This window comes from Pectinophora gossypiella, chromosome Z (genome assembly GCF_024362695.1).
Source record: "Pectinophora gossypiella chromosome Z, ilPecGoss1.1, whole genome shotgun sequence".
NCBI lineage: Eukaryota > Metazoa > Arthropoda > Insecta > Lepidoptera > Gelechiidae > Pectinophora > Pectinophora gossypiella.
Window position 1 is genome coordinate 12,560,522 of NC_065433.1, and position 14,798 is coordinate 12,575,319.

Genomic DNA, 14,798 nt, shown 5'->3' on the forward strand with positions numbered 1-14,798 from the left:
TAAATTGCGATGTAAGGAATTAAGCATTCAATTGCGGGGAAAGCATTTGATTGAGCTGGTAATAAATACGAGGACTTATAAGTTGCATTAGATTGCGTAACGTTATGTTTCATTGTCTACAGGTAAATAACAATGGCTCAGGCTGTGTTTACACTTGATAAATTCGAATGTGAAGGTGAAATAGGGTCGGTTGCGGTTCGATGGGAGCGATGGAAACGCGGGTTGTACATTTACTTAGAAGCAGCAGGAATAGATACAGAAGTAAAGAAAAGAGCATGCTTACTTCATTTCGGTGGGACTGAGTTACAAGAGGTATTCTACAATATACCCGGAGCGAACGCAACGCCAGACGATACAAACGACGGCAAAATATTCGAAATTGCAATAAACAAATTAGACGAATACTTTGCTCCCAAACAAAGTAAAGGCTTCGAGCGGCACCTGTTCCGTCTTCTTAAACAAGAACCACAAGAGAAATTCGAAAAATTCTTAGTAAGGTTAAGACAGCAAGCTTCAAAATGTCAGTTCACAAATATAAATGAACACATTATTGAGCAAATAACAGAAAAATGTTCGTCGGATGATTTGAGGAAAAAGATATTGAAAAATGGTGACAAAATGACCCTTGATGACATTATTTCCGAGGCTAATGCACTGGAGGTTGTAGACAGACAATTAGGAAATTTCGAAAGCAGGAACATTGAAAATCACGGAGTCAAGAAGATAACTACAAAACCCGACAAGTACACAAGTAGACAAGACAGAGGCTGTAGCAGATGTGGTAGTAAGAATCATTTCGCTCGAGATCCAACATGCCCCGCGAAGACTAGGAAATGCAATAAGTGTGGCATTTTAGGCCATTTTCAAAGACAATGTCGAACAAAGGAAGGACAGAAAAGGAAATTAGAACAAGATGAAGAAGCACGGAATAATTATTCAAAAAAAGTCAAAGGAACAAATAATGTAGAAGAAATGGCTAATGTAGCGAGTACGAGCAAGCAAATGGATTACATTTTCAATGTGAACACTGGCACTACAGTATCATGTACGATTGGGGGAACGAAAGTAGAGATGTTGATAGACTCAGGCTGCAACCACAATTTGATCACGGACAAAACCTGGCTTTCTATGAAACAAAGTAATTCAAAGGTCACTAATCAAAACAAAGACCCACAGAAGAAGTTTGTTGCTTATGGTAGCGGGACTCCTTTGAAATTACTGGGATCTTTTGAAGCGAAAATAGAACTAGGGAAGAAATCAGAAAACGCGACTTTTTATGTGATCTCTGGTGGTACCCGCAATCTGCTCGGGAAAATAACAGCTACCTCCCTAGGAGTCCTACAAATCAATATACCAACGGACGTTACTAACGTGGAGATGACAGCCTTTCCCAAATTTAAAGATGTGCTTGTGGAAATCCCGATGGATGAGTCAATCAAGCCGGTCGCACAACCTTACCGTAGGATACCCATTCCTCTCGAAGCCAAAGTCGAGCAGAAGATCAGAGAATTATTGGAGACTGATATAATTGAAGAAGTAAAAGGTCCCTCTAGTTGGGTCTCGCCAATTGTACCGGTGCTCAAGGATAATGGGGACGTCCGTTTATGCGTAGACATGCGGCGCGCGAATATGGCCATCAAACGGGAAAACCATCCACTTCCGACTATGGACCAATTGCTGCCTAAAATGAGAGAAGCGAGGCTTTTCACAAAACTAGACATTAAGGACGCCTTCCACCATATCGAGCTTCACCCTGACTCAAGACCGATAACTACGTTTATAACAAGTAGGGGACTGTTCCGTTATAAAAGGATGATGTTTGGCATCAACTGTGCGCCGGAAATCTTTCAAAAGACTTTGGAGAGGATACTTCTAGGCTGTGACGGAGTCATCAACTTTATAGATGATATTCTGGTATATGGAAAAGATCAGGCGGAACACGACGACAGATTGGAAAAAGTTTTGAATGTCTTAAAGGCTCATAATGTAGTTCTAAGAGAAGGAAAATGCATCTATCGGGCTAAAGTCGTTCAGTTTTTAGGACACGAGCTTTCTGAAAATGGGGTTAGACCGCTAGACAAATATTTGTCGGCAATCAAGAACTTTAGAGCACTTGCGACCATTGCAGAACTACAAAGCTTTCTGGGATTAGTGAATTTCGTCGGGAAATGGATCCCTCACTTATCTACGACCACAGAGCCCTTAAAGGAGTTACTTCGACAGAAGGCGGGGAGAAACTCTGATATTACTGACTATTGGAACGGATCTCGGCAAGCAGCTTTTAATAAATTAAAAGCTTCACTTGCTGACATACCACGTCTGGGCTATTATAGTCCCAAAGACAAGACTACAGTCATTGCAGATGCGAGTCCGGTGGGTTTGGGGGCAGTACTGGTCCAAACAAATAATGAAGGTTCCAGGATCATAGCCTATGGGAACAAGACACTTACCGATTGTGAGCGTCGGTACTGCCAGACGGAGAAGGAGGCCCTTGCATTGGTCTGGGCCATTGAACATTTTAACATGTTCCTATATGGCAAAGAATTTGACTTGGTAACGGACCACAAACCTCTGGAGGCGATATTTGGCCCCAAATCCAAGCCGTGTGCCCGCATTGAGAGATGGGTCTTGAGACTTCAGTCTTATAAATTTAACGTTAAATATAGTCCCGGCAAGAATAATATAGCAGACCCGTTGTCGAGGCTCTGCAAGCTTTCTACAAACCCACCACCAGTTGGAATAGATTACGTACAAAACGTGATAGAACAAATAAGACCGACAGCTGTACCATTGCAAGATATTTTGGCACATTCTAATCAAGATGTGGAGATACAAGCAGTAAAAAATGGCCTTTACAATAATCAATGGAATGATCTAACCAAGGGCTATAAACTATTCCAGGATGAGTTGTGTTTTTATGAAGACATCCTACTAAGGGGAACTAAGATCGTAATCCCGCAAAAGCTTCGAAACCGGATATTACATATAGCACATGAGGGCCATCCAGGCATATCTGCAATGAAAACCAGACTGAGGACTAAGGTCTGGTGGCCGAAATGCGATAGAGATGCCGAGAACTTTTGCAAGGCATGCAAAGGGTGTATTTTGGTATCCACTCCCAATCCCCCTAACCCCTTAAAAAGAAGAGAACTACCTTCCGAACCATGGGTGGATACCGCGGTGGATCTAATGGGCCCATTACCTAGTAATGATTACATCCTCGTGATTGTGGACTATTACTCCCGATACAAAGAAGTCAAAGTTTGTCGGACAATAACGAGCTCAGAAATTATCAACCGACTCAAGGACATTTTTAGTAGATTGGGTAATCCGGTGTCAATCACGGCTGACAATGGCCGTCAATTCACCAGCGAGGATTTCAAAGTATTTTGTTCAGAAAGAAATATCAAGCTATATAATACTATACCCTATTGGCCCCAACAGAACGGAGAAGTAGAGCGGCAAAATAGGGACATCTTAAAACGCCTAAAAATCTCTCAGGCCGAGAAGAAAAATTGGAAGGAATCTCTGCGGGAGTATATGGTTATGTACAACAGCACTCCCCATTCGGTAACGGGTAAAACTCCTTCGGAGTTATTCTTTAGACGACAGTTCAGAGATAAGTTACCGATGATACAAGATATGACTTACAACGCAGAAGATTTGGAAATGAAAGATAGAGACAAAGAATTAAAAGAGAAAGGAAAGGAGTACGCAGATAGGAAAAGACGAGCAGTGGATAGTGATTTGAACATAGGGGAGAAGGTCTACCTAAAGAATATGCATAAAACCAACAAATTGACTCTCAATTATGAGCCAACATCACATACCGTCGAGTCTAATAAAAATGGGGATGTAGAGGTGCGCAATGATAACACGGGTCAGGTGGTTAGACGAAACATTCTGCACCTAAAACGAGTAGAAGGCCAATGGAAAATAGATAACGGAACAGAAGATATAGACGGGGACAATGCAAGTAGAAGTGGAACCGAATCAGATTAATTAATATACAAGGAATCAGAACTAATGATGTAGAAAAAATCATAAATAAATAAATAATAAAGTTGATTAAAAAATTTAAACTGACTTTAATGTTAAAAATAAAAATTTGTAATAAAGGAGGGATGTAGCATACACGTATATATTGAACATATAAACAAACACACAAACATACAATCACACACATACAGTCAGACATCTGTCGTCTCGGTCCTACACTCCATGCAGGGTGCGGGGTGGGGGAGCCAGTCGGTCGCCCGCCGCCGCCGAGTGAAGACGTGGACAAGTGAGGACACCGAGCCGATACATAAACAACATTAGTGACACTCGTACATAAGGGATTACTACAATAAGTACCTAGTAGACGGGAGCAACGACTTAACGTACCTTCCGAAGCACGGATCATTTTACTTTCGGACAATCAGGTGATCAGCCTGTAACGTCCCAACCAAAGGCCTTATAAACAGATTTTTGTGATATGTCCCCACCGGAATACGAACCCGGACCCTCCGCATCCCATCGCTCAACCACTGGACCACATAGGCCAAGAAGGTTCTAAGACATAATTAAAGGATCCTGGGACGCAAGACCTCCGAGTTAGGGCTTGTTTGATCTGTCTTGATGGATACTCGGACGTGAATAGCCTCACGGATCAAGGGCAACGCGCGCCAATAAAGTAGGCATTACGAACAGATACTAGGTATTTCTTTGAGTTGATAGGTATCAAGTGAAGTTTCCTGTCGCCAAATTCATAAAAAAAATAGATTTTTTTCAGTCCCATATTGTGTTTTAAGCTGCATAGAACGCACATTTAAAACAAACAAATAAAAATTACTAATTATTAAATTTTATCAATGTCATCAATAATAATAATAACGTATCTACAACTTCAGCTATGCGCAGGTGAATAGCCGGCGCACGGGTCAAGGGCAACGCTCGCCAATAAAGTAGGCATACGAACAGATACTATTTCTTTCTCTGTCACTTGCACCATAAACATACTCTCTCTCTCTCTCTAGTCGTCGGCTCGACTCGGCCGCGGCCAGTGCGTCGTCGGCGCCCTTAGTCGGCGCCTTTGATGCTTTGCGCTAACGCCGCCGCCGCGCGCTTCCGCTCAGTCGAATACTAAGCTTGACCCGAATCGCGTGATGTTTTTCGAGGATATTTTTTTCGTGTTTGTGAGTGTTTGTTTCATTCTGTAAATGAGTAGTGTCGACTATGATGAGATCATAGACCATTTACTGCGCAAAAGTATGGAAGATTGTTGATGTTTATTAAAGAGCAAGGTGTTGTGTTTGTGAGTGCGTGTGATACCTACCTACCGCGGAGGAAACGCGATGTTGCATACCTACGTGACGTGACATGTTCTAGGGTACCTACCTAGGTACTTCATCCGAAGGAATAACAATTAAGGTAAGGCAAGAGTAGAGTTTTTATTGTTAATAAGTTAGGAACGTTTTAATAACTGGTAGGTAGGTACCGTGCGTGAAAAATCGTGGCAGTAGGTGTTCTACTTTAACAAACAACATTTTTAAACGTTGAACCACTACTAAGCATCTAAATACAAGAGAATGAAAACTCCTACCTAGATATCAACATCGTATCTCACACGCGTAACGTAGCCGCGCGTAAGTTTAGCGTCTGTGTGGCGCGTTGTTCGACTTACATTGCGGCACAGTAAAAATTGAAAATCTTAATTAAACATTTGCGACAAGAAAAACACCCACCATCGTTTTTAGTACAATAAAATAGGCGTTCCATTTTTTTTTTTCGTTACGATGTCACTAACACCCTGTATATATAGCTGGAGACCCACTGACTGACTCACTGACTGACTCACTGACATAATTGTTCTCCCAGAAGGAGCGTCGGGGGGTCAAAATGATGTATAGGGGGTGTGATCGGGACCTCCCGGTGAGTATGGGAAAAATCCCAAATCTTGGAAAACTGCTCCGCATCAGGGAGACGCCCTACGGCCTGGCAAAACTATCGCACCTGGATCAAATTTTTTTTCGCAAAATCTATTTAAATCTTGGTCAAATTCTATTGTGGGCCGCCATACAAAATTTTGTTTTTCCAGAAAATGTCTCAGGGGTAAAAATTGTGTATGGGAGTGAAATCGGAGTGTCTTGTTGAGTATGGAAAAACTGTTCGATCTTAAAAAACTGCTCCGCATCAGGGAGACACCCTACGGCCTGGCAAAACTATAAAACCTGGTACAATTTTTCTTTCGCGAAACATATTTAAATCTTGGTCAAATCCAATCCCCGCTGAAAAAAAACCAAAATGGCGGAAAAACAAGATGGCCGCCATACAAAATTTTCGTTTTTCCCGAAAATGCCTCGGAGGTAAAAATGATGTATGAGGAATGTGATCGAAACATCATGTTGAGTATGGAAATACTTTTCGATCTTCGAAAGCTGCTCCGCATCAGGGAGACACCCTACTGTCTGGCAAAACTATTGCACCTGGAACGATTCTTTTTTCACGAAACCTATTTAATTCTTGGTCAAATTCAATCACCGGTGAAAAAAAATCAAAATGGCGGAAAAACAAGATGGCCGCCATACAAAATTTTCGTTTTTCTCGAAAATGCCTCGGGGTGAATATGATGTAAGAGGGATGAGATCAAAATGTCATATTGAGTATGGAAATACTTCCCGACCTTCAAAAACTGCTCCGCATCAGGGCGGCACCCTACGGCCTGGGAAAACTATCGCTCCTGGAACGATTCTTTTTTCACCAAACTTAATAAAATCTTGGTCAAATTTTATCGCCGGTGAAAAAAAAAACAAAATGGCCGAAAAACAAGATGGCCGCCATACAAATTTTTGTTTGTCCAGAAAATGTCTCGGGTGTAAAAACGATGTATAGGGGTGTGATCGGAACGTCATCTTGGAAAACTGCTCCGCATCAGGGGTCACCCTACGGCCTGGCGAAACTATCGCATCTGGACCTTTTTTGTTTTCGCGAAACCTATTTAATTCTTGGTCAAATTTTATTCTCGGTGAAAAAAAAAACAAAATGGCCGAAAAACAATATGGCCGCCATACAAATTTGTGTTTTTCCAGAAAATGTCTCAAAGGTCAAAATGATGTATTGGGGTGTGATCGGAACGTCATCTTGGAAAACTGCTTCGCATCAGGGGTCACCCTACGGCCTGGCAAAACTATAGCACCTAGAACTCTTTTGATTTCACGAGACCTATTCAAGTCTTGGTCAAATTCTATCGCGGTAAAAAAATGGCGGGAAAACAAGATGGCCGCCATACATAGCTTCGAACTAATACAGGACACGCGAGCAGCTTGCTGCGAGCGAACCACGCGAAATCTAGTTATTATACTATATATAGCTACAAACCCACTGACTGACTGACTGACTCACTCACTCACTGACATAATTGTTCTCCCAGAAGGAGCGTCGGGGGGTCAAAATGATGTATGGGGGGTGTGATCAAGATCTTCCGATGAGTATGGGAAAACTTCCAGATCTTGGAAAACTGCTCCGCATCAGGGAGAGACCCTACGGCCTGGCGAAACTATCGCACCTGGAACGATTATTTTTTCACGAAACCTATTTAAGTCTTGGTCAAATTGTATTGTCAGTGAAAAAAAATCAAAATGGCGGAAAAACAAGATGGCCGCCATACAAAATTTTGTTTTTCCACAAAATGTCTCGGGGGTAAAAACTGTTTATGGGAGTGTAATCGGAACGTCTTGTTGACTATGGAAATACTTCTCGATCTTGAAAAACTGCTCCGCATCAGGGAGACACCCTACGGCCTGGCAAAACTATAAAACCTGGAGCAATTTTTCTTTCGCGAAACATATTTAAATCTTGGTCAAATCCAATCCCCGCTGAAAAAAAAACAAAATGTCGGAAAAACAAGATGGCCGCCATACAAAATTTTCGTTTTTCCCGAAAATGCCTCGGGGGTAAAAATGATGTATGAGGAATGTGATCGAAACATCATGTTGAGTATGAAAATACTTTTCGATCTTCGAAAGCTGCTCCGCATCAGGGAGACACCTTACAGCCTGGCGAAACTATCGCACCTGGAACTTTTCTGTTTTCACGAAGCCTATTTAAATCTTGGTCAAATTTTATCGCCAGTGAAAAAAAATCAAAATGGCGGAAAAACAAGATGGCCGCCATACAAAATTTTGTTTTTCCGGAAAATGCCTCGAAGTTAAAAATTATGTATGAGGAATGTGATCGAAACATCATGTTGAGTATGGAAATACTTTTCGATCTTCGAAAGCTGCTCCGCATCAGGGAGACACCCTACGGCCTGGCAAAACTATCGCACCTGGAACTTTTTTGTTTTCACGAAATCTTTTTAAATCTTGGTCAAATTCAATCACTGTTGAAAAAAAATCAAAATGGCGGAAATTCAAGATGGCCGCCATACAAATTTTTCGTTTTTTCTGAAAATGCCTCGGGGGTGAAAATTATGTATAGGAATGTGATCGGAACATCAAGTTGAATATGAAAATACTTCTCGATCTTCAAAAACTGCTCCGCATCAGGGAGGCACCCTACGGCCTGGCGAAACTATCGCACCTGGAACTTTTTTGTTTTCACGAAGCCTATTAAAGTCTTGGTCAAATTTTATCGCCAATGAAAAAAAAACAAAATGGCCGAAAAACAAGATGGCCGCCATACAAATTTTTGTTTTTCCAGAAAAAAGCCTCAGGGGTAAAAATCATGTATTGGGGTGTGACCGGAACGTCATCTTGGAAAACTGCTCCGCATCAGGGGTCACCCTACGGCCTGGCAAAACTATAGCACCTAGAACTTTTTTGATATCACGAAAACAAGATGGCCGCCATACAAAGCTTCGAACTAATACAGGACACGCGAGCAGCTTGCTGCGAGCGAACCACGCGAAATCTAGTTATATTATATATAGCTACAAACCCATGTACTGACTGACTGACTGACTGACTGACTGACTCACTGACAGGGTTGTTCTCCCAGAAGGAGCGTCGGGGGGTAAAAATGGTGTATGGGAGGTGTGATCAAGATCTCCCAGTGAGTATGGGAAAACTTCCAGATCTTGGAAAACTGCTCCGCATCAGGGAGAGACCCTACAGTCTGGCGCAACTATTATACCTGGATCAAATTTTTTTTCGCAAAACCTATTTAAATCTTGGTCAAATTTAATTGCGGGTAAAAAAAAAAACAAAATGGCGGAAATAAAGATGGCCGCCATACAAAATGTTGTTTTTCCAGAAAATGTCTCGGAGGTAAAAAATATGTATGGGGGTGTGATCAAAACGTCAAGCTGAGTATGGAAAAACTGTTCGATCTTGAAAAACTGCTCCGCATCAGGGAGACACCCTACGGCCTGGCAAAACTATAAAACCTGGAGCAATTTTTCTTTCGCGAAACATATTTAAATCTTGGTCAAATCCAATCTCCGGTGAAAAAAAACCAAAATGGCGGAAAAACAAGATGGCCGCCATACAAAATTTTCGTTTTTCCCGAAAATGCCTCGAGGGTAAAAATGATGTATAGGGATGTGATCGGATCGTCATGTTGAGTATTTCAATACTGCTCGATCTTGAAAAACTGCTCCGCATCAGGGAGACACCCTACGGCCTGGTGAAACTATAGCACGTGGAACTTTTTAGTTTTCACGATACCTATTTAAATCTTGGTCAAATTTAATTGCCAGTGAAAAAAAAACAAAATGGCCGAAAAACAAGATGGCCGCCATACAAATTTTTCGTTTTTCCTGAAAATGCCTCGGGGGTAGAAATTATGTATAGGGATGTGATCGGAACGTCATTTTGGAAAACTGCTCCGCATCAGGGGGCACCCTACGGCCTGTCAAAACTATAGCACCTAGAACTTTTTTGATTTCACGAGACCTATTTTAGTCTTGGTCAAATTCTATCGCGGTAATAAAATGGCGGGAAAACAAGACACGCGAGCAGCTTGCTGCGAGCGAACCACGCGACATCTAGTTATTATTATATTATATTATATTATATATAGCTACAAACCCATGTATTGACTGACTGACTCACTCACTGACAGAGTTGTTCTCCCAGAAGGAGTGTCGGGGGGTAAAAATGGTGTATGGGGGGTGTGATCGAGATCTTCCGATGAGTATGGGAAAACTTCCAGATCTTGGAAAACTGCTCCGCATCAGGGAGACACCCTACGGCCTGGCGCAACTATTATACCTGGATCAAATTTTTTTTCGCAAAACCTAAAAAACTTAAATCTTGGTCAAATTCTATTGTCGGTAAAAAAAAATCAAAATGGCGGAAAAACAAGATGGCCGCCATACAAAATTTCGTTTTTCCAGAAAATGTCTCGGGGGTAAAATCTGTGTATGGAATTGTAATTGGAACGTCCTGTTGAGTATGGAAATTTTTCTCGATCTTGAAAATCTGCTCCGCATCAGGGAGACACCCTACGGCCTGGCAAAACTATCGCATCTGGAACTTTTCTGTTTTCACGAAACCTATTTAAATCTTGGTCAAATCCAATCACCGGTGAAAAAAAACCAAAATGGCGGAAAAACAAGATGGCCGCCATACAAAATTATCGTTTTTCTCGAAAATGCCTCGAGGTGAATATGATGTAAGAGGGATGAGATCAAAATGTCATATTGAGTATGGAAATACTTCCCGACCTTCAAAAACTGCTCCGCATCAGGGAGACACCCTACGGCCTGGCGCAACTATTATACCTGGATCAAATTTTTTTTCGCAAAACCTATTTAAATCTTGGTCAAATTTTAACGCCGGTGAAAAAAAAAACAAAATGGCCGAAAAACAAGAGTGCCGCCATACAAATTTTTGTTTTTCCAGAAAATGTCTCAGAGGTAAAAATGATGTATTGGGGTGTGATCGGAACGTCATCTTGGAAAACTGCTCCGCATCCTGATGCGGTGACCCCTGGGTCACCCTACGGCCTGGCAAAACTATAGCACCTAGAACTTTTTTGATTTCACAAGACCTATTCAAGTCTTGGTCAAATTCTATCGCGGTAAAAAAATGGCGGGAAAACAAGACACGCGAGCAGCTTGCTGCGAGCGAACCACGCGACATCTAGTTATATTATATAAAGCTACAAACCCATGTACTGACTGACTGACTGACTGACTCACTGACAGGGTTGTTCTCCCAGAAGGAGCGCCGGGGGGTAAATATGATGTATGGGAGATGTGATCAAGATGTTCCGATGAGTATGGGAAAACTTCCAGATCTTGGAAAACTGCTCCGCATCAGGGAGACACCCTACCGTCTGGCAAAACTATCGCACCTGGAACGATTCTTTTTTTACAAAACCTTCTTAAATCTTGGTCAAATTTTATCGTCGGTGAAAAAAAATCAAAATGGCGGAAAAACAAGATGGCCGCCATACAAAATTGAGTTTTTCCGGAAATTGTCTCGTGGGTAAAAACTGTGTATGGGGGTGTAATTGAAATGTCTTGCTGAGTGTGGAGATACTTCTCTTTCTTCAAATCTGCTCCGCATCAGGGAGACACCCTTCGGCCTGGCAAAACTATCACATCTGGATCAATTTTTTTTCCGCACAATGTATTTAAATCTTGGTCAAATTCAATCACCGGTGAAAAAAAATCAAAATGGCGGAAAAACAAGATGGCCGCCATACAAAATTTCGTTTTTCCAGAAAATGCCTCGGGGGTAAAAATGATGTATAGGGATGTGATCGGATCGCCATGTTGAGTATTTTATTATTGCTTGATCTTGAAAAACTGCTCCGCATCAGGGAGACACCCTACGGCCTGGCTAACCTATCGCACCTGGAACAATGATTTTTTCGCACAACGTATTTAAATTTTGGTCAAATCCAATCGCCGGTGAAAAAAAACCAAAATGGCGGAAAAACAAGATGGCCGCCATACAAAATTTTGTTTTTTCAGAAAAATGTCTTGGTGTAATCGGAATGTCATGTTGAGTATGGAAGTACTTCTCGATCTTTGAAATCTGCTCCGCATCAGGGAGACACCCTACGGCCTGGCAAAACTATCGCACCTGAAACATATTTGATTTCACGAAACCTATTTAAATCTTGGTCAAATTTTATCGCCGGTGAAAAAAAAACAAAATGGCCGAAAAACAAGATGGCCGCCATATAAATTTTTGTTTTTCCAGAAAATGTTTCGGGTGTAAAAATGATGTATAGGGGTGTGATCGGAACGTCATCTTGGAAAACTGCTCCGCATCAGGGAGACACCCTACGGCCTGGCAAAACTATAGCACCTAGAACTTTTTTGATTTCACGAAAACAAGATGGCCGCCATACAAAGCTTCGAACTAATACAGGACACGCGAGCAGCTTGCTGCGAGCGAACCACGCGACATCTAGTTTATTACTAACGGGCGACTTCAATCTGCCTTTTATACAATGGGAAACAACAGATCCTACCTACGTTCCAAAAAATGAATGTAGCATAATTCGTGAATTAGGTTTTAATGTTATTAACTCCTTGTATTTTAACGGCATGACACAATACAATGTGGCAAAAAATAACAGTGGTAATACTTTGGATCTCATATTTAGTAACTTTAATATCGAAACATACGTATGTGATCACCCTTTGTCTAAAATAGACGTGGCTCATCCCCCATTAAATATCTGTGCCTCAGATATAACGTTAAAACCTCTGACTAACACTCACATAAGCAAATACAAGTTTAATAAAGCTGACTATGACAAAATTATAAAGTTTATTAACAATATCCAATGGGATCAGGAACTTATGAGTAGGAATACAGAAGAAGCAGTGATTTTTTTCTACGAAATTCTTTACGAAGCAATACAATTATACGTCCCCTTAACAATTATTAAAAATAGTCGATACATCTACCCGATCTGGTACTCCGCGAGCCTCATCAAAATTATCAAAGAAAAAGCAAAAGCACACGCAAACTGGAGAAAATACAACAACCTAAGAGACAAACAAGAATTTTCTTTACTAAGAGCACGTTACCACCGAGTACACAATGCCTGTTACAACAAATTCATATATAATATTCAACAATCGATCACAAAAAATCCTAAAACGTTTTGGAATTTTGTTAAATCACGAAGAGGTGGAAGTAATTATCCAAGCAAATTTACGTTGGACAACTCTTTGTTAAATACTGGTGCTGAGATTGTAAGTGGTTTCAACAAATTCTTTTTCAATATGTTCTCGCTTCCCGCCACAAGTTACTCGGATTTTCATAATAACTACGATCAATCTGCCACCTCGAATGTTCTTAATGACTTTAACGTCACAAAAAATCAGGTTCTTAAACTATTACGTCATTTAGATCCTCATAAGGGTACTGGCTGCGATAATATCCCACCGGTATTCATATTAAAATGTTGTGAAGCGTTAGCACATCCCCTTACACTAATTTTCAATAAATCTCTTAAAGATGGTGTTTTTCCCTCTATTTGGAAGGAAGCTAGGATTGTACCTATTCATAAAAAAGGCTTAAAAAGCAAAATCGAAAATTATAGACCTATATCAATTTTGAACATGTTCAGTAAGGTATTTGAAAAAGTCGTATACGATGCAATGTATCCCCAAATAGTTGCCGGTATACCGCAACAGCAGCATGGCTTTCTCAGGGGACGGTCGACTTCCACGAACTTAACAATATTTACAAAATTTGTTAGAGAACACATGGAAATAGGGCAGCAGGTTGACGTGATTTATACCGATTTTGAAAAGGCTTTCGATCGTGTGGATCATGTCATCCTTCTGTCGAAGCTATCTGCGCTCGGTATCCATGGCAACCTTTTACGTTGGTTGAGTCTTATCTCAAAAACAGGTCGCAGATGGTTGTCTTGGGAGGCTTTTAATCAGATTATGTAAATATTCCATCTGGAGTACCACAAGGGTCCCACTTAGGACCTCTATTCTACAATGCTTATCTGTATGATATACATAATTATATTAATTTTTCTCAGTTTCTTATGTACGCCGACGACACAAAATATTTTTAAGCATAAAAAGTCCTGAAGACACTCTGAAATTACAAGAGGACCTAAACCGGTTGAGCTTTTACTACAAACGGAATCGCATATCAATTAATATAAATAAGTGTCAAATTATATCTTTTACTCGTCGTCGAGAGGCCATGCTAACTAACTATAATATTGATGGCATCTCTCTCACTCGAGTGAATCTAGTAAAAGACTTAGGAGTAGACTTAGATAACAAACTTTCTTTAAATCAACATGTTGAGACAATTACCAACAAAGCCTTTAAATCATTGGGATTTGTCATGAGAACCTGTTCAGTATTCCGCAACCCAGTAACACTCAAAACTGTTTATATTGCGTATGTGCGCAGTATATTGGAATATGCGGCATGCATCTGGTCACCACATTATAAAAAACATATTGCTAAGATTGAGAAAATACAAAAAAGATTTCTTAATTTCCTTAACTATCGAACTTTTTTTCGACCTACAACTGACGATTTCTACACAGAGAGCTGCTCAAGGCATAAACTGCTTTCTTTAGAACACCGGCGAACTGTATACGATATGACATTCTTGTATAATATCTTAAACTCCAGAATTGATTGTCCAGAATTAGTAAGCACAGTTAATTTAAATATCCCACGGCGTCTCTCATTCCGCACCTTAAATCGACCTAATCCATTTTATGTACCACCACATCGGACAAATTACTGTCAAAATGAGACTATTACAAGAATAACTCGTACCTACAATAAACTCTTTACTGAGGTAGATCCATACCGGTATGACGTTAAAACTTTCAAAAACCATGTCATAAATAAATTTTAAACACTC

The 14,798-nt window shown here is 40.7% G+C and overlaps 1 protein-coding gene across 1 annotated transcript; it reads left to right on the forward strand.

Annotated features, from left to right (window-relative positions):
* Window positions 1–132: 132 nt before the first annotated feature.
* LOC126380427 (uncharacterized protein K02A2.6-like) lies at window positions 133–4,002 on the forward strand. The gene has a single exon (XM_050029814.1). It carries the CDS (start codon window positions 133–135, stop codon window positions 4,000–4,002), a length of 3,870 nt encoding a protein of 1,289 aa, XP_049885771.1.
* The last annotated feature ends 10,796 nt before the right edge of the window (window positions 4,003–14,798 follow it).

Excerpts from the sequence above, each read along its gene's own strand:
- LOC126380427 (XM_050029814.1), top strand. The coding sequence starts at position 133 with ATGGCTCAGGCTGTGTTTACACTTGATAAATTCGAATGTGAAGGTGAA.